A 21,595-nucleotide genomic window follows, 5' to 3' on the forward strand; every position below is an offset into this window, starting at 1 on the left:
TTTGATGCAACTCAAACATTGCTCTGTGCTTCAACGGCAAAAGGTAACAGGGAATTGGACTCAAACAGCAAGCAACAAGGGCCCTGACTTTGACAGTCTGGAAACTGATAAGTATAGGGGTGACTTGTATGGTGCAGTAGATACCACCATAAGGTTGCTGGGCAGATTGTATGGATTGTTTGGTCCTTTTCTGCCGTCATTTCTATGTTTTTATGTTTCAGACGTGTTTTGTCTGAAACATAAAAACATGTGTAGCATTTTCTTAAAATGCTACACATCTTACAAATTCTACAAGGGGTATGTAAACTTATGAGCACAACTGTATGTACCTCTTTTGTATTATTTATAGGAATGTTTCAATAAGATGAAATATTCTTTGTTTCTAAGAATAATACTGTTTTCTATTTTTTTTGGCATTTTGCAGATTGTGTGGTGTAGTAAAACATGTTGTTAATCCATCAGAATGCTCTTCCCCAGAAAGATGCATTTTAGCCTACCTCTATGATCTTTATGTATCATGCAGCCATTTAAGAAGTAAATTTGGTGACCTCTTCAGGTTGGTACTGTATATTGTTTCTTCATATGTTTGTTGTTTTTTTCAAACCTGCTTTATCTTATGATATTTGCACTTGGATGTAATTTTTTTGGGTGGTGTAAATTTTGGATCACAGTCTTCAACAGAAGCAGGAAGCCCCTGTTCTTGAAAAATAACTCTAATGAATATGCATTAAATAGATTTACATAAAATTGAGGAATTGTGCATACAGATCAATCTTATGCATAGTCACAAGGGCAGTGGTTCTCAACCCTGTCCTTGGGGTTTTCAGGATATTCACAATGAATATAGTTCTGCCTTCACAGTACTATTTAATATGTATAAATGTTTCTTATTGTGCTGCCACTTGTCATTTGTGATGTTGTTCATTTTAGATTCCCTGCATGTTTTTTTAAATTGTTTAAATGTTGCTGAGCTTCTGATTGGTTCTGTTCCTGCTTGCTCTCCCTCTGTCTAGGTTCTCTTGTTTCTTCCTATTGTTCTTTTGCCCCTTTGAATCCCTGGGAGTCCTTACTTCCTGCTAAGGTTCAGTTTGGACCTGGCTCTTGACTTGCAGCTCTCCAGAACTCCTCTACAGCATCGCTCCTTTCACCTTGCTTCCTTATTTCCTTACTTCCTTGTTCACCTCTGCTGGCAGTCTCAGCATCTACTTTGACTGAGCTCTAGGTTTCTCATCACAGCTATGTCAGTTCTGCTGTCTGTGCAATTATCTTCAATACCATACCAATCACACAGCTCGATACTGTAAGGTGCGGTTGGAGATTAACTTGCTGTGGGCGCACAATTGGGACGCGTAAGGCGATCCTGCGATACAGTCTCCAGTTTCACGCGTCCTTAGCGCTTCTTGAAACTGACCCGTAACCTTTTCCGCACGCAGCATGTATATGATATGTAAATGAACGAATTAGCTATTTAATGAATGAATTAGCTATTCCCTCCGATACTGTGACGCGCGCTCCGATTATCTCCTTTGTAACACGCTATTTTGCCGCGTCCTTAACCTGTTAGTTTACCGCCTACCCTCTACCTGGTGTTAGTGTGGTGTTCGAACAGCTACGTACCGGACTGCTCCATGGACAACCTCCATATATACTAAAATTTGCAGCGTAAAGTTGTTACATATATATATATATATATATATATATAACTAAATACCTTGTCACTTTCCGAATCCCCCCATCTCCACACGGGCGGGTGGGATTGTGGTCATCGAGGCGGCGGCGGGAGCCGGCGGGCGGGTGGGCGCCCGTTCATCCAGGCGTTTGATCCAGGCGGCGGCGGGAGCCGGGGGGCGGGTGGGCGCGCGTTTGATCCAGGCGGCGGCGGGAGCCGGCGGGCGGGTGGGCGCCCGTTCATCCAGGCGTTTGATCCAGGCGGCGGCGGAAGGTGGCGGGAGCCGGCGGGCGGGTGGGCGCGCGTTTGATCCAGGCGGCGGCGGGAGCGGGCGGGTGGGCGCGCGTTTGATCCAGACGGTGGCGGGAGCCGGCGGGCGGGTGGGCACGCGTCACACCTTGAGCGCCGAAATCGCACGGGCGTACACAGGCGTGCATTCATTCACTGACGGCGGGGGCTGCCGGAGGCCGCTTTCGCCGCCGGCTCCCTCCACCTGGATGAATGCATGCCCGCCGGCTCCCGCCGCCGCCTGGATCAAACGCGCACCCACCCGCCCGCCGGCTTCCGCCGCCGCTTGGATCAAACGCGCGCCCACCCGCCCGCTCCCGCCGCCGCCTGGATCAAACGCGCGCCCACCCGCCCGCCGGCTCCCGGCACCGCCTGGATCAAACGTGCGCCCACCCGCCCACTCCCGCCTGAATCAAACGCGCGCCCACCCGCCCGCTCCCGCCGCCGCCTGGATCAAACGGGCGCCCACCCGCCCGCTGGCTCCCGCCACCGCCTGGATGAACGGGCGCCCGCTAGCTCCCGCCGCCGCCTCGAAGACCGCACGCCTGCCCGCCCGTGTGGAGATGGGGGATTCAGAAAGTGACAAGGTATATATATAAAACTTTATTCCCTTTTGTTTTAATTTTCGCCCTGCGTCTTGCTTCGGGAGGGGGGGAACCATCCACTTCCTGGTACCTGTCATTTCAAATGTCATTTGAAATGACAGGTACCAGTGCACCCAGGATTTATTTTATTTTATTTATTTATTTAAGGTTTTTCTATACCGGCATTCATGATAAGATCATATCATGCCGGTTTACATATAACAGGGGGTGCAAAAACTGTTCTTTTAACAAGTGTGAAGGAAGCAAAAGTTACAATAAAACAAGGTTGTAGACCTGGGGGAGGAAGGAGACAAGGATAGCAGCGTAAAAATTTACAGAGGTAACTTATTTACAATGTGCAGTGATGTCTCTTTATGGATATTTACATTGGGCATTGAGGTCTCTCAATGGATATTTGACTCCGGAAAGGCTTGCTTAAATAGCCAAGTCTTATGTTTTTTTTTGAATGTTGGTAAGCAGGGTTCAAGTCTAAGATCCGGTGGTAAGGTATTCCAAAGAGAGGGGCCCGCTGTAGAAAAGGCCCGGTCTCTGAGTGCCTTATGGGAGTGTAGCTTTAGTTGGGGGAATGGTCAGGGAGCCTTTGTAGGCGTCTCTGATAGGTCTGGATGATGAGTGCATTCTGAGGGGGATTTGGAGGTTGAGAGGGTCCTGTGAGTGGATGGATTTGTGGATGATGGTGATGGACTTGTGTAGGATTCTGTAGTGTATTGGCAGCCAGTGAAGATTAGATAGAATTGGCGAGATGTGGTCTCTTCTTCTGGAATTTGTCAGAATTCTGGCTGCCGCGTTCTGTAGCATTTGAAGTGGTTTTATGTATGAGGCCGGGAGACCTAGCAAGATTGAATTGCAATAGTCCATCTTGGAGAAAATTACGGATTGCAAGACTGTTCTGAAGTCATGAAAGTGTAGTAGTGGTTTCATTCTCTTGATTACCTGCAGCTTGTAGAAGCAGTTCCTGGTTGTATTGTTTATAAATGCTTTTAGGTTCAAGTGTTTGTCTATTACTACCCCTAGGTCTCTTGCTTGTGTAGCAATGGTGTTAACTGGTGAAGTTTGTGGGGAGTTGCTGCTTTCAGGGGTGATGAGGAGAAGTTCTGTTTTGGCCGAGTTTAGAATCAGGTTTAGGTTAGCGAGGAGTTGGTTGATCTCTTGTAGGCAAGTTTCCCAGTGCTTGAGGGTTTTTGCGATGGATTCTTTGATGGGTATCAAGATTTGTACGTCGTCAGCGTATAAGAAATGTTTTAGTTGTAGGTTAGTTAACAGTTGGCATAGAGGAAGAAGGTATATGTTGAAAAGGGTTGGGGATACTGTATAGGCGCTGTATTAAGCGCCTATACAGTAAAATGGGTTGTGCCGGCCTAACCTTCGCCTAACGCTTCGCTGACGCGGCTTGCATTTGCAAGTAATTTACATAGAGTATCGAGCGGTATGTGAAGAGAACTGTGCGTGCGGGGAACGAGGGTGCGCCCAGCACTGCCGCACTCTTTCTACCGCGGCCTTAGAGTATCGACCTGACAGTGAGTGTTAAACTGCTTATCATTCAATAAATGTTTTGGTTTGAAGATCTTGAGTTCTCTCTGACTTCAGAAACTACAAAAGGAAGAGGTTTAATTATCTGTATAGGCTCCTAAGCTAGAACATAGGGAGCTGAGAACAGAATAAATATGCATGAAATAGATTTGCATGCACTGCCTCTCTTGTATTCAAATCTATCTCATAAGAACATAAGAAATTGCCATGCTGGGTAAGACCAAGGGTCCATCAAGCCCAGCATCCTGTTTCCAACAGGCAATTACCCAAACACTAAGAAGATCCCATGCTACTGATGCAATTAATAGCAGTGGCTATTGCCTAAGTAAACTTGATTAATAGCAGTTAATGGACTTCTCCTCCAAGAACTTTTCCAAACATCTTTTAAACTCAGCTACACTAACTGCACTAACCATATCCTCTGGCAACAAATTCCAGAGCTTAATTGTGCGTTGAGTGAAAAAGAATTTTCTCTGATTAGTCTTAAATGTGCTACTTGCTAACTTCATGGAATGCCCCCTAGTCCTTCTATTATTCGAAAGTGTAAACAAGCGATTCACATCTACTCGTTCAAGACCTCTCATGTATCATATCCCCCCCCTCAGCCATCTCTTCTCCAAGCTGAACAGCCCTAATCTCTTAAGCCTTTCCTCATAAGGGAGCTGTTCCATCCCCTTTATCATTTTGGTCGCCCTTCTCTGTACCTTCTCCATCGCAACTATATCTTTTTTGAGATGTGGCAACCAGAATTGTACACAGAATTCAAGGTGCAGCCTCACCATGGAGCGATATAGAGGCATTATGATATTTTCCGTTTTATTAACCATTCCCTTCTTAATAAATCCTAACATTCTGTTTGCTTTTTTGACTGCTGCAGCACACTGAGCCGACAATTTTAAAGTATTATCCACTATGATGCCTAGATCTTTTTCCTGCGTGGTAGCTCCTAATATGGAACCTAATATCGTGTAACTACAGCACGGGTTATTTTTCCCCTATATGCAACACCTTGCACTTGTCCACATTAAATTTCATCTGCCATTTGGATGCCCAATCTTCCAGTCTTGCAAGGTCCTCCTGTAATGTATCACAGTCCCTTGTGATTTAACTACTCTGAATAATTTTGTATCATCCGCAAATTTGATAACCTTACTCATTGTATTCCTTTCCAGATCATTTATATATATATATATTGAAAAGCACCGGTCCAAATACAGATCCCTGAGGCACTCCACTGTTTACCCTTTTCCACTGAGAAAATTGACCATTTAATCCTACTCTCTGTTTCCTGTCTTTTAACCAGTTTGTAATCCACGAAAGGACATCACCTCCTATCCCATGACTTTTTAGTTTTCTTAGAAGCCTCTCATGAGGGACTTTGTCAAATGCCTTCTGAAAATCCAAATACACTACATCTACAGGTTCACCTTTATCCACATGTTTATTAACCCCTTCAAAAAAAAATGGAGCAGATTTGTTAGGCAAGACTTCCCTTGGGTAAATCCATGTTGACTGTGTTCCATTAAACCATTTCTTTCTAAATGCTCTACAATTTTGATCTTGAGAATAGTTTCCACTATTTTTCCCGGCACTGAAGTCAGGCTCACTGGTCTATAATTACCCGGATTGCCCCTGGAGCCTTTTTTAAATATTGGGGTTACATTGGCCACCTTCCAGTCTTCAGGTACAATGGATGATTTTAATGATAGGTTACAAATTTTAACTAATAGATCAGAAATTTCATTTTTTAGTTCCTTCAATACCCTAGGATGCATACCATCCGGTTCAAGTGATTTGCTAATCTTTAGTTTGTCAATCTGGCTTACTACATCTTCCCGGGTCACAGTGATTTTGTTCAGTTCGTCTGACTCATCACCTCTGAAAACCATCTCTGGAACTGGTATCTCCCCAACATCCTCATTAGTAAACATGGAAGCAAAGAATTAATTTAGTCTTTCTGCAATGGTCTTATCTTCCCTAAGAGCCCCTCTAACCCCTCGGTCATCTAATGGTCCAACCAACTCCCTCACAGGTTTCTTGCTTCGGATATATTTTAAAAAGATTTTATTATGAGTTTTTGCCTCTATGGCCAACTTCATTTCAAATTCTCTCTTCGCCTGTCTTATCAATGTTTTACACTTAACTTGACAGTGCTTATGTTTTATCCTCATGCATACTCATTGTTATTATCTTGAAAACCTGACTGTCTGAGTGTGTCCCAAGGATTGGGTTAAGAGCCCCTGCGCAAGGCATATCCTGAAAAACCTGACTGATTTGTGGCCCTCAAGTCTAGAGGGTCCTTTCTTGATTCATGTGATTTGGGTTGTGAACTGGATTTTGGATTGTGGTCCCTGAAGCCAGAAAACCTTTTCTGGATTGATGTTTAGACCAAAAAATAGTGTTCGAGATTTGTGATTTAGAAAAACCCAAAAGAGTTTACAACCAAAATACAGTTCAGATCATTTTATGTTCCTTTGCTTTATGGTCCAAAAAAATCAGCCCATCTTTCTCTCCAAATGTTTAGATTGTGAGTGCTTTTTTTCTGGACATTTACTAGAATAATCTTTTTCTGCTGGTCTACTGTCCCCCAGGCATACTACAAAAAGATTGTTCACCACTGATTGAATTATTCGCTAAGGTGTTTCCATCACCAGAATCTAATTGTAGGAGACTTTATTGATTGATTGATTGTGTTTTATATACCGTCATTCGGTTTTGCCATCACAACGGTTTATAAAGTTTTGATTTTTAACAGAGTGTCCAAAAATTCATATGCTTGTTAACATAGTTATCTTAGTCGTTCTAACCATAGTTTGGTTGTTAAATTGGAAAGGTTAACTTACGTGCTTTGGATTGGTTCTGTATGTTTATATGGGCCGGTAGGGTGGGAAGTTGTAGCATAGAGTCATAGGGTGTTTTGGTAGGCTTTGGTGAACATCCAAGTTTTTAGTTCTTTTTTGAAGGTTTTTAAATTTGTTGTGTTGAGAGGGAGTTCCATAGTTCGGGGCTTCCTAGGGATATGGCTCTCTTCCAAATTGAGGTAAGTTTGTGACGAGCAGGTGGAATTTTTAATAGACCTTTGTTAGCTAAACGGAGATTTTGGTTTGGTGAGTGGAGTTTTATGGATGCACTTAGCCAATTTGTTTTTCATAAATTATTTTGTGTATTATGGATAGTATTTTGTAGTCTATCCTGTATTTGGTTGGGAGCCAGTGTAGTGAGATGAGAGTTGGAGTAATGTGATCATATTTTTTCGTTCCTGTGAGTATTCTGGCGGCTGTGTTTTGAAGGATTTGGAGAGATTGGATGGTGGAGAGAGGTAAGTTGAATAGCAAGGAGTTGCAGTAATCCAGGTTGGAGAAGATGAGGAGTTGGAGGACTGTTCTGAAGTCGTTGGGGGAAAATAAAGGTTTTAGGTGTCATAGGGTTAGGAGTTTGTGATATCCGTCTTTGATTTTTGCGGAGATGTGGTTCTTGAATGATAGTTCCTTGTCAATTATGACTCCTAGGTTGCAGGCATGGGTAACAGGGGAGATTTCTGTCATTTGATTCATTATATTGAGTGGTGGTATGTGCGTAGGGTTGTTCTTCCTATCCAGTATGATTATTTCTGTCTTATCAATGTTTAGGATAAGTCTCATGTTGGTTAGTAGTTGCTTTATTTTGGTGAAGTAGTTGGCTGTATTTTTTGTAGGTGACTTCCAGAGATTTGTGTATTGGGATAAGTATTTGGATGTCATCAGCATATATGAAGTGAGTCAGTTTAAGGTTTGAGAGGAAGTGGTATATCAGGAGAAGATAAATGTTGAAGAGTGTTGCCGATAGTGCGGAGCCTTGGGGAACTCCAGTTTCAAGGTTTATTTTCTTTGAGAGGATGCCATTGACTGACATCTGGTAGGTCCTTTGTAATAGATAGGATGAGAACCATTGTAGGGTTATTTCATTTACGCCGATTTCGGAGAGACGGTCAGTCAGTATTGAATGGTTTACCGTGTTGAAGGCTGCTGATAGGTCTAGTAGGACTAGAAGGTAGCTGTGGCCGTTGTCAAATCCTTTGAGTACGGTGTCGTTTAATGATAGGAGTAGAGATTCAGTGTTTAGTTGTTTCCTGAAGCCGAATTGCATGGGAAGTAGGATGTTGTTCCTTTCCAGGTGGTTACAGTGTTGGGAGTGGACGAGTTTTTGAAGAATTTTAGCACTGAATGGTAGGTTTGAGATGGGTTGGTAGTTTAGTGGGTTTTCTGGATCAAGGTTGGTCTTTTTCAGTATGGGTTTGATAATTGCTGATTTTAGGCAGTCGGGGTAGTTTCCTTCTGGGAGGGATAAGTTCACAATGTCAGTTAATGTTTTGATTATTGATGGTTCGATGGCTTTGATCATCTGTATGGGTATGCTATAGATAGGGTGCTTAGCTGGGTTTATTTTTTTGATGATATTTTGGATTTCCAGTGATGATGCTGAATCAAAGTTGGGCCAGCTTGGCGTTTGGTTGATTTGTATTTTTGGGTCTTGCGTGTTGTTGTTGAGGTGGTTGTTTATGAGGTTTTTGATTTTTTCATTAAAGAAGTCTGCAAAGTCGTTGCTTGAGAGCTTGGAGGTTTGTAATGTCTGGTCATTGGAGGATTTGGTTAGGCTATGTACGATAATGAAGAGCATTCTTTAACCTCCATGTAGAGAAAACACCAATAACCTTAGCCTGTGAAATGTTTTTAGAAGCAATGGAAGCTCTGGGATGGTCACAATTTGTCTCGAAAGCCACTCATAAGGCAGATCACACACTAGACCTAATATTTATTAATACAAGTAACTGCCTAATCAATATTTCCCACACAATATTGCCCTGGTCTATTCACCAATTAATAAAGGTAGAGATAGCCTTCACCAATCAAATCCATAATAGTATAGAGAATAAACTTACTTTCACCTTCAGGAAACAAAATTGAGATGGAAGTGCTTGCTGAAGCAATAGAAAATAAGCTCCATGGACTAAATTAAACCAATTCCACATTGCTGCGTCGGAGGTGGACTCTTGGGCCGAGGTGGGGTTGATGCAACCCATAGGTGAGGACCTACAGGTCCCCACTGTCAGAAGGTGGAGTGGGCTGATAGGCAGAGGCTGCTGGAGCTTCAACTATACCAGCCCTCGTTCCCCACGGGTTGAGCCTTTAGGTGCCGGGGCCAGCAGGTCTTAGGTGGGCCTCGAGGTTGGTTAGCAAGAGAAGTTGGTTCAGCCCAGAGACAGCAGTTGATAGGTGGCGTAGTCCTGCTCTGGACTGGGTAAGGTTCTGGAACTCGGGCACCAATGGAACTGAGGTTGGTGGAGGATGCTCGAGCAAAGGTAGGTCGAAGCCTAATAAGTCCACATCCAGGGAGTAGGCTAGGAGACGCGTCAATGACAGGCTTGGATCAAGGCCGGCGGCAAAGCGGAGGTCGTGGAAAACAATGCTGAGATCTGATCACGAAGAAGTCAATAGCGTAAGTCAATCAAGGCAATGGTCAGGGTCTGGAGATATGCTGTAGTGTAGTCAGGTATAATAGAAGTCTGGGTCTGGAGATAGGCAGTAGCGTAGTCAGGTGTAGCGGAGGTCTGGGTCTGAGATAGGCAGAAGCGCAGACAGGCGTAGCGGAAGTCTGGAGATAGGCAGAAGTGTGGTCAGGCGTAGTGGAGGTCTGGGTCTGGAGATAGGCAGAGGCGTAGCAGAGGTCTGGGTCTGGAGATAAGCAGAAGCATAGTCAGGCATAGCAAAGTCGATATCCGTGCAGTCAATCCAAAACATAGACAGGGCAGGAACAAAGAGAACAGGAACCAGGAACAACGAGGGTCAGGAACAAAGCGTAGAGACGATTCTCTAGCTGCAACGAGTACCTGAGTAGTGAGGAGACCTGTTGCAAAGACAACACTATGGAGCGAGGCCTGAGCTTAAATACACTGAAGAGTTTGATGTCATCATCCAGGGCCATGGGCAGGTTCCCGCCGCAGGCCCTTCAAAACGATCAGTGAAGCACGCGCCTTTAGTGACGTCTCCTCGCGGATCATGCGGAGAGGCTTGACGAGCAATGGCATCGTGACCTGAGATGCTGGGGACTGTGGCGGAGCCGGAGGCACCAGGGGCAGCCCGAGGTTGGAGTTGGTGGCCTACCGGCGCTAGCAAGGAGGAACCAGAAGCTGGAGTCTGTATAAGAAGGTGAGAGGGCCGTGCCACGGGTCTGCCGCGGATGACTCGCGTAACACACATCAGCATTTGATTCCTGGGATAAGATTGTCAATGACACAGCTGAAAACCTTAGTCCTGTCCAGACGAAAATTATTAACGCCTAACATAAGCCCTGGTACAATGATGAATTAAGCATTAAACAGAAATTTAGAAATTAGAGAAACAATGGCAGAAATGCCCATTTGCTGAATCCCTAAGAAAATATAAATCTTTCCTTACAAAATACCATACACTAGCCAATAAAAGCAAAAAATGTTACTATGCTAAACAGATTCATGGAGTTATATTTAATTCTAAACTGTTCTTTTAGGCTGTTAAACATTAATCATGACATCTTCTATCTCGGGAAACTATAACTTCACAAAGGCCACTTGCAATGAATATGCCACGGCATTCTTAGACAAAATCAATAAGTTGAAAACTCAGTTCTCTATCTGTTCTCCAACAAAAGCATCTGAACATTTGAATGGCATGGTTAAGTTCAACAAAGTATTGAAACTGGAAATTAGTCAAATCATTACTAAAATTAAACCTGCCATTCACCCACGTGACCCAATTCCAGCCAGTTCCTGGAAACAAGTACAAGGAATCACTCTGACAATCACAACATTTAACGTGTGTCTCTCAAAAGGAACTATTCCAAATGGGTTAAAACAAGCTGTGATAGCCGATCTTAAAAAATAATACTGGGAGAGCTGTCGTCCAATATTCAACTTGTCATTTCTTGCAAAAGTTCTTGAGAAAGCAGTGTTATCTCAGCTTGTAAATCACAGGAAATCACAGGAAAGATCAAATCAGTCTGGATTTAGGAAACATCAGTCAACTGAGACATTACTTCCCTCATTTAGCTTGACACAGATGAATCTTATTGTCTTATGCTAATTGACTTAACGGCCGCCTTTGACACTGTGGACCATAACCTTTTATGCCATCAGATGAAAAACATTGGGATCGATGGCATGGTTCTCAGATGGTTCTCTTCATTTCTATCTAACAGAACATTCCAAGTCAAACTGGGCAACCATATATCTGATATTTCCAATGTGATACAGGTGTCCCTCAAGGCTCAGCCCCTCTCAGCAACACTATTCAATATAAACATGCTCCCTCTATGTAAATTACTGATGAATCTAGGAATAACATTCTTCTTGCATGCTTATGACATACAGTTTTACATTCCACTCTCCAGATCATTTGAAAATACAGCTTTAATACTCTCTACCTATAAGAAAGCTGAGCCTTGTGATTTCGCAACTTAAACTAACATTAAACTCTAAAAAGACTGAAATCATTTGGCTGAGTAGAAACTCATCGATAGTTAAATCACCTGGCCTTAACCTGGGTAATTTTCATATTAATTCCTCAAACCAAGTACAGGGTTTAGGTATACAGCTAGATGAGAACCTTACAATGAAAATGCATTCAGTAAATTAATGAAGACAGGTTATGCCCAGTTGCGTATACTTCATCAGTTGAAACCATTATTAACTTTTGAGGACTTCCGTGCTATATTGCAAACTCTAATCTTCTCAGACCTAGACTACTGTAACTCTTTACTACTAGCATGTCACTTAAAACCACTAAAACTATTACAAAATGCTGCAGCAAGACTCTTATTAGGATCTAGGAAATATGATCACATTACACCCTCACTAATATCACTGCAATGGTTATCAGTACGCCAGAATCTACTGTAAAGTATTAACGATAATATTCAACATCATTCATTCCAATAACACCAGCTTGTTGGGAGTGACACTACAACCATACAATCCACAGCGAACATTAAGATCTCAAAATAAAGGACATTAACTATTCCCACATTACAGAGCACACATCTGACGCAAGTAAGAGATCGTGTGTTGTCCGTAGCGGTCCAATGCTCTGGAATTCTCTGCTTGAAACACTACATATTTTACCAGATAGAAAGAGATTTAAATGTGAGCTAAAAATATGGCTATTCAAAAATGCCTAACTTAAAACATCAGAATATACAAAGCAAAAAAGACAAGAAGGACAAAAGATAATAATCTAATCATGAAGAGAACGTAAGATTCTCAAAACAATCCTTTAAGTAAGATGTGAAAACTATCATTTCATTTTAATTTTTCCATACACGTTGCCTTAAGTACTAGATCAATTATTAGTATGTACTAGATAATTTCATTTGATAGATATTAATGTCCGTCTATGAATACCACCTCTGTAACCCATCATTCATTGTTGAGTTATAACTATGAATGTCACTTTGTAAACCATTGTGATCTATACATGGAACGACAGTGTATAAAATGTCTAAATAAATAAAAAGAAATCTCGCCTTCTAGTAAATGTCCAGAGGAGAAATAGAAAAAAAATAGCTTTAAATATTTGTTTGTTAAATACATGCAAGGAAATAAGTGACTATGCATAAAATTCTATGTTCCAGACTGCTAGAAATAATTTCAAATAATTGACATCATATACCTTTGAGATACCTACAGTGTAATTTATTACCAGTAATACAGAAAAGTGACAGATTTGTTCATTTAGCTTGTCAGTATCAAAGAGCAGTTGCTTTATTGAAAGGGAATAACAATTAAAATAGCAGCTCCATGAGGCAAAGTATCTGATCTTTCTGGGGTTTATCATAAGGTTTCAGTTTAACATCACTAAAAGTGAAGCCCAGCTGCAGGAGGTGACTTGAAGGCATTTTCCTCTATTTTATGCATTTGGAGGTTGGTAACCTCCCCTTTCTAACCTCTCATTTACATTACAAAAGTTATGATTCCATAAAAATCATAAAACATAGTCACAACACAGAAATACCTTTTAGTAAAGTTGCCTAATGTGCATCTTTCTGCTGTATGATTTTCAAATTTGTTTCTGATCTCTGCCTAGTGCAGTGTAGGTGCTGAGATTTGCAACTCTGTATAATGTCTTTTAAATTAAACCTTGCATAAAATAAACAGTAGAAAAGTCTCACCTCCACAGGGCCCTTTTTCAGAGCTTGCATTAGATTGCTGTAGCAGCAGTGATCAGCGTTTCAGCACATTGAGAGCAGTACCTCTTTCATAGTTCCTTTTATTTGTGGTCTGCCGTTTTTTTGTTTTCTGATCTTACCAGGCTTTGGGCATTCTGTTTAATGCTGACAGACCTCTAAATTCGGAAGTAGCTGCAGCTCTGCCAGTCTTGAAAGAGCATCCTGTTTTATGCTCCCATGGCTCAAGTAGTTTAGTTTACATTCCATCTGGTTGTGAAAGCATTTTCTGTTTATCTGTGCTAAACAATAAATATCAGTAGAAAGCAGAAGTGCTTTGTAAATGACAGCTTTTAAACAAGAGTGCATTTAAGTGTTAATGAGGACAGTTTAGACGGTGAATAATATGCAAACAAAACAAACAAACAAAAAAACCCCAAAGCCAAATAATGTGTTTTGCCAATACCAATGAATTCTGATGCATTTGTTCTCTTGGTTTTTCTACAAGAAAGTGGATAGTGACTTTTCCCTGTGTATTAGGAAGGGAGTTAATCTCTTATCTCCAATAAAGCAGAGTTTGCTTTGTTTTCTGATGAGTGGATGTATTTGGTAACCTAAGGTAATTTGTCCTCAGTTCACTTCTTGCTTTAAAAACCTAAAACTGAAACAGTCAAATAAGATGACATGGTCTAGGCTATCAAAGCAGACAGATCTAGGGATACCAGGACCAAGTCTACTCCCATATCTAGATTTCTCTTCAGGTCATCGGAAAGGCAAAGAAAGCCACTCTTCAGTACTAAAACTCTTCCTGAAGCCTGAGTGATTTCTATCCAGAATGCTTTGTTTTCTGATGGGTTGTGGATGTATTTGGTAACCTAAGGTAATTTGTCCTCAGTTCACTTCTTGCTTTAAAAACCTAAAACTGAAACAAAATTTTCCTAAACTTGTGAGACTGAATTTAAGAATAGTGGTTGCTGGAAAATTTAGAAAAATGTTGCTCAACCGATGGCTTCCATGACATCATTGGGGGGAGCTGATGGGTAGAGGAAGAGTGACTGCCTCCCCCAGTATAGAAACATTGTTGAGTTGGTGACATAAACCTCTTGCAGAGCTAGCTACTAGATCTCCCTCCCAACACCTTTCCACTGGAGAGAAATGACGTGGCAAACAGTCTGGGAGATCTGCCGGCACTTGGAAGTGAAGCAGCCAGTGGACCCAGAAATGCTGCAGGTTTCTCACAGATGCTAACTGCAGATACTTTAAATCAACAGAAGGGGCCCTCCAGATCATGATTGCCTGGGACTTTAGTTTCAATGGAGATAGTGGGGGATGCTAAGACAGAAATAGGACTGGGGAGTTTGGCTGTTGCTACTGGGGAAGTGGAGGAGCATTTGGAATTGTTCTTTCCGGTACCAGGGTCATGTCCTATGACGTTCATATTGGCTCCCCTGCTGAAACCTCCTGAGAAAGTTTGACTAATAATGGCTAGGATGGAGGCCTCTTTGACAGCATGCCTCCTTTCACAGATATGTAAAAACATTTTTCATGAATCCACTCATATACCTAACATTGATAGAAATCTCTAGAAGATCACATTTTTCACTAGGCGGGAAAGCGAAGTTAAAATCTGCAATTTTCCATATTCCTAAAACCTGGAAGCATGATATTCTAAATATTCATTCTAACATGAATGGAGTTATTGATTGATTGCTTTGTTTTTAACTTTCAGTAGTGCCTGTTCAAAGGTAAAGCAGACCATCTATAGCAATGTCCAGCCTTCCAACTCCAACTTATTGTGGGATCCAGAATTCATGATGGATTTTATTGAGAATCCTTCTGCTCATAATATCAATTATTCCATGCTGGGCAAGATCCTTTGTGACAACGCAGCCAATCGCTACAGCTTTGTCTGCAATGTGCTCATGAACGTGTGCATGGGGCATCAAGATGCAGGAAGGTAAGAAGGTTGATTGAAAATGGGACCCCATCCTAAAAAATTGGGTGCCTCATGGATGCTGGTGATACCCACTGCCAACAGGCATGATACATCAGAAGGAAATAATCAATTCACAACTTTTTTTTTCTTTTGTTTGTATGTCAAAACACCTCTGTTTATTATTGGTCCCAATAAGTAAGCGGTCCATATTCAGTAAGCCAGTGAGTGGCAAAATTACCGATAACCACCCCCTGTTCAGAACAATGATGATTTAGGGAAAGTGGCACCACCCTTTTTTAAAGAAAGAAAAGGGGTGCTGGGCTGTAGTAGACAGTTTTATTTTATACATTTGGGCAGGGGGACTCTTATGGCCACCTTTTTAAAAAAATGTTTTGGGGGTGGAGCTGAGTGGTCGGGGGGGTGGGATAAGGCTGCTGCTGGCCTGTGATTATCACTATTATTATTTATTTTTTTAATTACCTAGCTATAGTCTGAATATAGTCAGTTAGGTTTAAAGTTATCCGGGTAAGCCTACCTGGATAACTTTACCTAGCTTTAAATATCAGTGAAGTGTCTAAGCCCTGCCCCTGGAATATCCCTGCACTATCGCTTTTTCTTTTATACAGGTAAGTTTTAGCTGGTTAAAATCTTAATCTGGCTAAGCCAGTCAATGGGGGTAGATATTTAAACGTTTGTGTTTGTTCAGCTACATCAACTCCTTTGAATTAGAAGAAAGAATGCTTATAGTAAGGTATATGCTGTGCAGTAATTCATTCATCTAGGCCATAAACAATTGTTAATCATCATCTATTATAGAGTCCCAGCATAGTCTGTTTTGCCTACTACAGGTTGCTTCCTGGGCAAATAGGAGCCTACCCCCATCCCTGGTTATTTATTGATTTTAAAATATTTCTATTCCGCTCTTCTTATATTCAGGGCGGATTGCAAAAGTACATTCATAATATTTCACCATATAAAATAATAAATGTCCAATTATAGCTAACATAAAATACGAACACTAAATATAAAATCAAGTAATCGGTAAAATACGAACACAAAATATAAAATTAAATAATCTCTAAAACAAAAGGTCAAAATAAGCTATCTTAAAAAGTTGGGTTTTCAGGTATTTTTTAAATAGTTTGGGATTGTTGCAACTTTTTATTTCTAAAGGGAGGGTATTCAAAAATATTGGACCTGCTGCTGAGAGAGCTCTTTCTCAAGTTTCATCGAGGCATATCAATTTTGGTGACAGGATGTCAAGGAGGTACTTGGTTGCTGAGCGAAGTGATCTTGCCGGGGAGTAGAATTTCATAATTGTGTTTGCCCAAGGTGAATGTAGGTTAAACATTAAAGAATGAACAATTAATCCCAGTTTATATTGGATATGGAACGATATGGGTAGCCAATGCAATTGTTTTAGAATGGGGGGTGATATGTTCACGACTTGGAGTATTTGTTAATAGTCTGGCAGCTGTATTTTGAATGATTTGTAATGGGCGTATAATGTATTTGGGGATACCGATTAGTAGGGAGTTACAATAGTCTATACTTGAAAATAATAAAGATTGTAGTATTGTTCGGAAGTCATTTGGTTCAAGGAAAGGTTTTATGTGTCAGAGAAGTCATTAAATCAGATTTGGCTTTCCAGTCTGCCATTCTTTGTTTTGAGGCCACCTCCTGCTATTGTGGTGCGTGGAGGAACCTTTATTCGTCCCGTGGGGGGCTGTACCCCCACTGCACTAGTCAGGCCCCTTCTTTGCCACTTTTCCCGTGCTTGAAAGATACTTGCTTTCCATCTCTGACCCTGCTGAGCGTGCATGTGGTCTGGGATCGTGGGCATGGCCTATTCGGTTGCTGCGGCTCTTCCATGGGATGGGAAATTGCTGATAAGATGGGAAATTGCTTCTTCTATGCTGGCAGTGTGTGCGTGTTCGGGGCCAAGACCCGGTAGTCTTCGGCGGGGCGAGGTCCCATTAGGCAGCTGTTGCTTGCATCTTCGGGCTGTGGTGCTCGTTGGTGAGGCCAGTTTGGGGGCAGGGGTGGGGGAGAGGTTGTGTTTGTCAGTCCAGGTGATTGTGGGGTCTGGCACCTTTCTGGGTAGTGTAGCGACCCTCCCAGCTATCAGAATGGTGAGAAGAGGGACTGCAACCCAAACGAGGCATCCCGTGGATTGTCGAAAGCAAGCCATGAAAAGGATGGATGCGGTTTCCAGCGGGGTGGGTACCCGGAGCAGGCACTCAGCCTTATGGTGTCTTTGCTCGGGCAACGTTAAAATGAGAAGTTTTATGAAGCGATTGCACTGTAGTTCAGGAGGGTGAGGCTTGCAGCTTCGTTTCTCTGCTTAGGCATGCAGGTGAGTGTTGTTCAACCCAATGCGCATCTGAAGTGGGTACGGCTGGTGTAATGTTGGTCAGGAGGTACAACCCTTTTTGGTCATAGGTTCTGACTGTCTTCCCACCAGTCGCCTTCCAACTCCTGCTGTTTCCACCTCACTGGTAACCCAGAACATTAGTAGCACACTTAGGGGCTGCGGCGATTATTTTCCACTTTTGCAGTGTACAAAAAAAACCCGTTTTTTTTTTTCGGAGTAAAGCATTTAGGCTGCAAAGCCTAAAGGAGAGGTATGCCATGGAAAGTAACCACTGACCAATGCTCAGATACGGACCGGCCCCCAGGCTTCGCCTCAGTACCTCGCTACAACAAGAGTCACCAATGCCGACACCAAAAAGGTGCAGTAGTTCCATGCTGGGAACCTTTAATTGTTAAAGGCTTTTATAGCTACAGCACAACCCCTGGAGGGTGTTAATGGGATTAATGCGGGGGCCCCATTTTGCGCAACTCATACAATGCGCACAGCAGCTCCTCATCTTCCCCGCCTTGAGTCTCCTTTCAGTGCTTTCAGCCTCTGTCTTATACCAGGCTGAGAGAGACAGGGATAATGTGCAGTGAGCCTGGGATGTGATTTGCTCCAAGGCCATGGTTAGAGGCAGTCTGCTGGGCTTGAGTTACCCTGGAACTGGCCATGGCAAATCTTGTTCTCTTGTATAGGCTTACAATCTTAGTTTTAGACTGCCAGCATTAGAATGCAGGCATTTCAGTTCATTTGTTTGTCTCCCTATGCACCTACTGCCTTGCTGGATTTTGAGTTCATACAGGCATTTTGGCGTCATTCTATCTCTATGCCTCGTATTCAAGCTGTTGCAGTTAATTGTAGCCAAAGACCCTTAGTTAAACGCCTCACATCCCTTTGTATTGTCTGATTGCTGACACATGATCAGATGCAGTGGTTATCAATGAGTTGTATGCAGGTCACAGATAGCTTATGTAACACAGTGCCTCCTCATCTTCGACCTCTTTAGTCACTTACGTGTCCTTTCAGCCTTGGTCTCATACGCATGCTGAGATGGACAGGGCAATGTGTAGTGAGCCTGAGACATGACTCACATTGAGCTTTTTGTTCTGGCACCCATATGCAGCAGCCGGAGCCGAACTAGCTCACCCCATCCCCTTCCTTATTTCTTCAGCACTTGTATATAGCCTTAATTTGCATAGAATCCTGTTTTCAGACTTCTGACTTTACAGGCATCTTAAGTATGTCATCCAATTGCATTTCTAACTTTTGTGCATCCTCTGCTGACTTATTACCAGACTATACAGGCAGTCTGGAGTCATTCTGCCTACATGCCTGGTATTTAAGCTATGGTAATCAATTTTACCTGCAGGCTCCATAGTTTAATTCTCCTCATCATTCCATACAGGTATGCCTGATTGGGCATGTACACAGGCAGCAGACGTAAGTGAACCAAATAAGTTTACTTTACAGGGATAGATTTCTAAAAAGATTGACTGTCCTTCAATCAGTTCTTTGCAATGTATCTTGTCCTGCATGGATAATGAGCAGTTAATACTGGACTTTCATACCAGGGAGCCCAGAGCATTCGTAGCACAGCAGTCTGTCATCCTCATAATCTGGAGGTGCTGAGACAATCCTTTGAGAAGGCAGCAGTCACCTTCATCACCCCCATCACTTGCATGTTCACATTTTGTGAGTGTCTTCCTTCTCTCTTCCTTTAGCAAGTCAATTATGTCATCCAGACCCTTATCACCTTTGGAGATTCCCCCACAGCAAGTAGCACATGTGTTCCTCGGCTTTCAGACAGCTCGCACATCTCAGGTCTGAAGATACTAACAATGTTCTGAAATCACTGTCAGCTTTAGGTCTGTAAGTTAATTGTTGTATCTGGGTTATTGTTCCTTCAGGTGCCCATACGATTCTTGTTTGCAATGTCATAGAGTTGATTGGCTACATTGCTTATCACATCATCCAGGGAAACGGTGGCATCCTCTTGACCTGCAGCATGGTGCAGGTATTCCTGTGAATGAGGACAGTTAAGTGCTAGCCAGTTTGATGTCTCTGCAAAGAGCATTCTACTGGGCAGTGTCGTGGGCATGTCACCATCTCTGTTTCCAGCACACATTTCAACCTCCTTGTGTTTGCTGATATGGCGGTAAGTACTTTTGAGTGATCCTGTGGCTCTTGCAACCTCATATTACATATAATAAGTATTATAAATCTTACTGCAAGGTTGTAGATGCAACCAATTTGGCAAATCTATCCGTGGGCCTCACTTAACCTAGGCATATCACATTGCCTTACCAAATAGGTTTTTGCCCCCGATGTGGTGACACAGGCCGGCAGAATGAATTACTAAAAGGGTTCTGCCCTTACCAGCGGTCTTCTCTTCGGCTGCTTGCCATCAAGAGTGTGGCAGAAGTGCTATTTTGTGGCCTCTGAAACCCAATGTTTGTACTATCTGCCCTGGTTCACGCCTTGCTGTGTTCAGCCTCAAATATGACTCTCTCCCATATTCAGTCAGAGGGGACGTAATGCAGTAACATGGCCAGTCATGTGAACATACCTTTGGCTAGCCCCCGGCAATTTAGACCCTCAGCTGGGGATGGTAAAGTGATGGAAAAGCTTGTCTCGTTTGGCTTTTGCAATCCCGCACTCAAGGAGGTGGTTGTGCTACCATCTCATCCCTTACCTCAGGCAGCAGATTGCCCTGAGCTGCCTTTGCCCTGACAAACTGGAAATTATGCATCGCGGAAGCGTACATCTGCAAAGTTGCATGCAAATGAGAAACCATGCGCAAATATACTCAAACATACACACGCAACATATACTTGCTATATGCAGGGTTTGCACCAATAAATGAAGCAAAAGTATATGCGTTGTGCCTCCCTCCACCCCTGACCTATTTCCACCCCCAGGAATGCTGCTTTACGATGCATTGAAGGTGGAAAATTTTCAGAGCCCATTCTGCAAGTTAAAACCTGTTTACCTGCTGAAATAGCTTTTGGTAATAGCCCGCCCCATTTTTCCATATGTATTTCATCTCCATTCTTTCAGTTCAAGTGGGAAAAATTGTGCATGAAAATCAGTGCAGATTTTTAGTGATAAATCGACTGAGGGCAAACAAGATGGCGGCATAGTGAGACAGCGGAATGCCAGTTGCCTCTAAGCTTTCTAAAAAGTGACTTTTTCCTTTGTTATGCCATCAAAGAGGAAGGGGAAGGTGAGGATTTTCCTTCAAGATCCCTTACGTGGATCTAGCCAGCTGGACATCATGAGTTTCCTGTCCCAAGCAGCGGCTTTAGAGGGAACAGAGGAACCCGATGCAAACACTGTGACAGGAGAGTGGGCTGCGTCGATGGAGGAGGCGTCCCTCGGCCCCGACCTTCGTGCGCCCCCGGCACAATGTGATTACACCAGGGGAGCCACTCAGTCGCAGCCGGATGACGCGTCTGGAGTGCCAGAATTGGAGGGAGCATACCCTGGAGGAGCACGAAGAGAAGAACCGGGACCGGCAAGTGTGAATTTTGGAGTTTGTAGAGAGGAGCCCAGTACATCAGGAGAACCCTTGGTTTTGGAGGAGGAAGAGGTTCCCGGGCCAGAGAGGATATCGAATCATTGGCTGCTCCGGATGAGTCGTCATTGGTGCCAACGAGGCCTGTGGCTGAGACTCTTGAGGCTATTTGGGACCTGGTTGCAGGTCATGGGCTTTCTTTAACTCAGCTGGAGAAGAAAGTTGATTCCTTAAATTACAACCTTCAAGAGAAAATATTAGGAATCCAGGAACAAGAAACTGTCTTGCCAAATAGGCTAATTGAAGTGGAAAAAAAGGTTCAAACTATTTCAACAGTAAATATTGCAATTATAAAAGAACAATTGTCCTCTTCAAGACGTTTGGAAATATTAGAAAATGGTTTGAGACAGTTAAAGGTGAGAATTTTAAATTTCCCCAAAATCATGGGAGAAATTCCATATATTACTTTAAAAAGGTTTCTAATAGGAGCTCTTGTTTTTTTCTGATCAGAATATTCCCTCAA

The 21,595-nt window shown here is 42.7% G+C and overlaps 1 protein-coding gene across 1 annotated transcript in view; it reads left to right on the top strand.

Moving 5' to 3' along the window:
* MED12L (mediator complex subunit 12L) overlaps window positions 1–21,595 on the top strand; it is a 764,678-nt gene that overhangs the window by 527,757 nt on the left and 215,326 nt on the right. The window contains exons 21-22 of the mRNA XM_029616044.1: window positions 425–556; window positions 14,996–15,223. Coding sequence (XP_029471904.1) covers window positions 425–556; window positions 14,996–15,223 — 360 coding nt within the window. The remainder of the gene's footprint in view (window positions 1–424; window positions 557–14,995; window positions 15,224–21,595) is intronic.

Source organism: Rhinatrema bivittatum, chromosome 9, assembly GCF_901001135.1.
Source record: "Rhinatrema bivittatum chromosome 9, aRhiBiv1.1, whole genome shotgun sequence".
Taxonomy (NCBI): Eukaryota; Metazoa; Chordata; class Amphibia; order Gymnophiona; family Rhinatrematidae; genus Rhinatrema; species Rhinatrema bivittatum.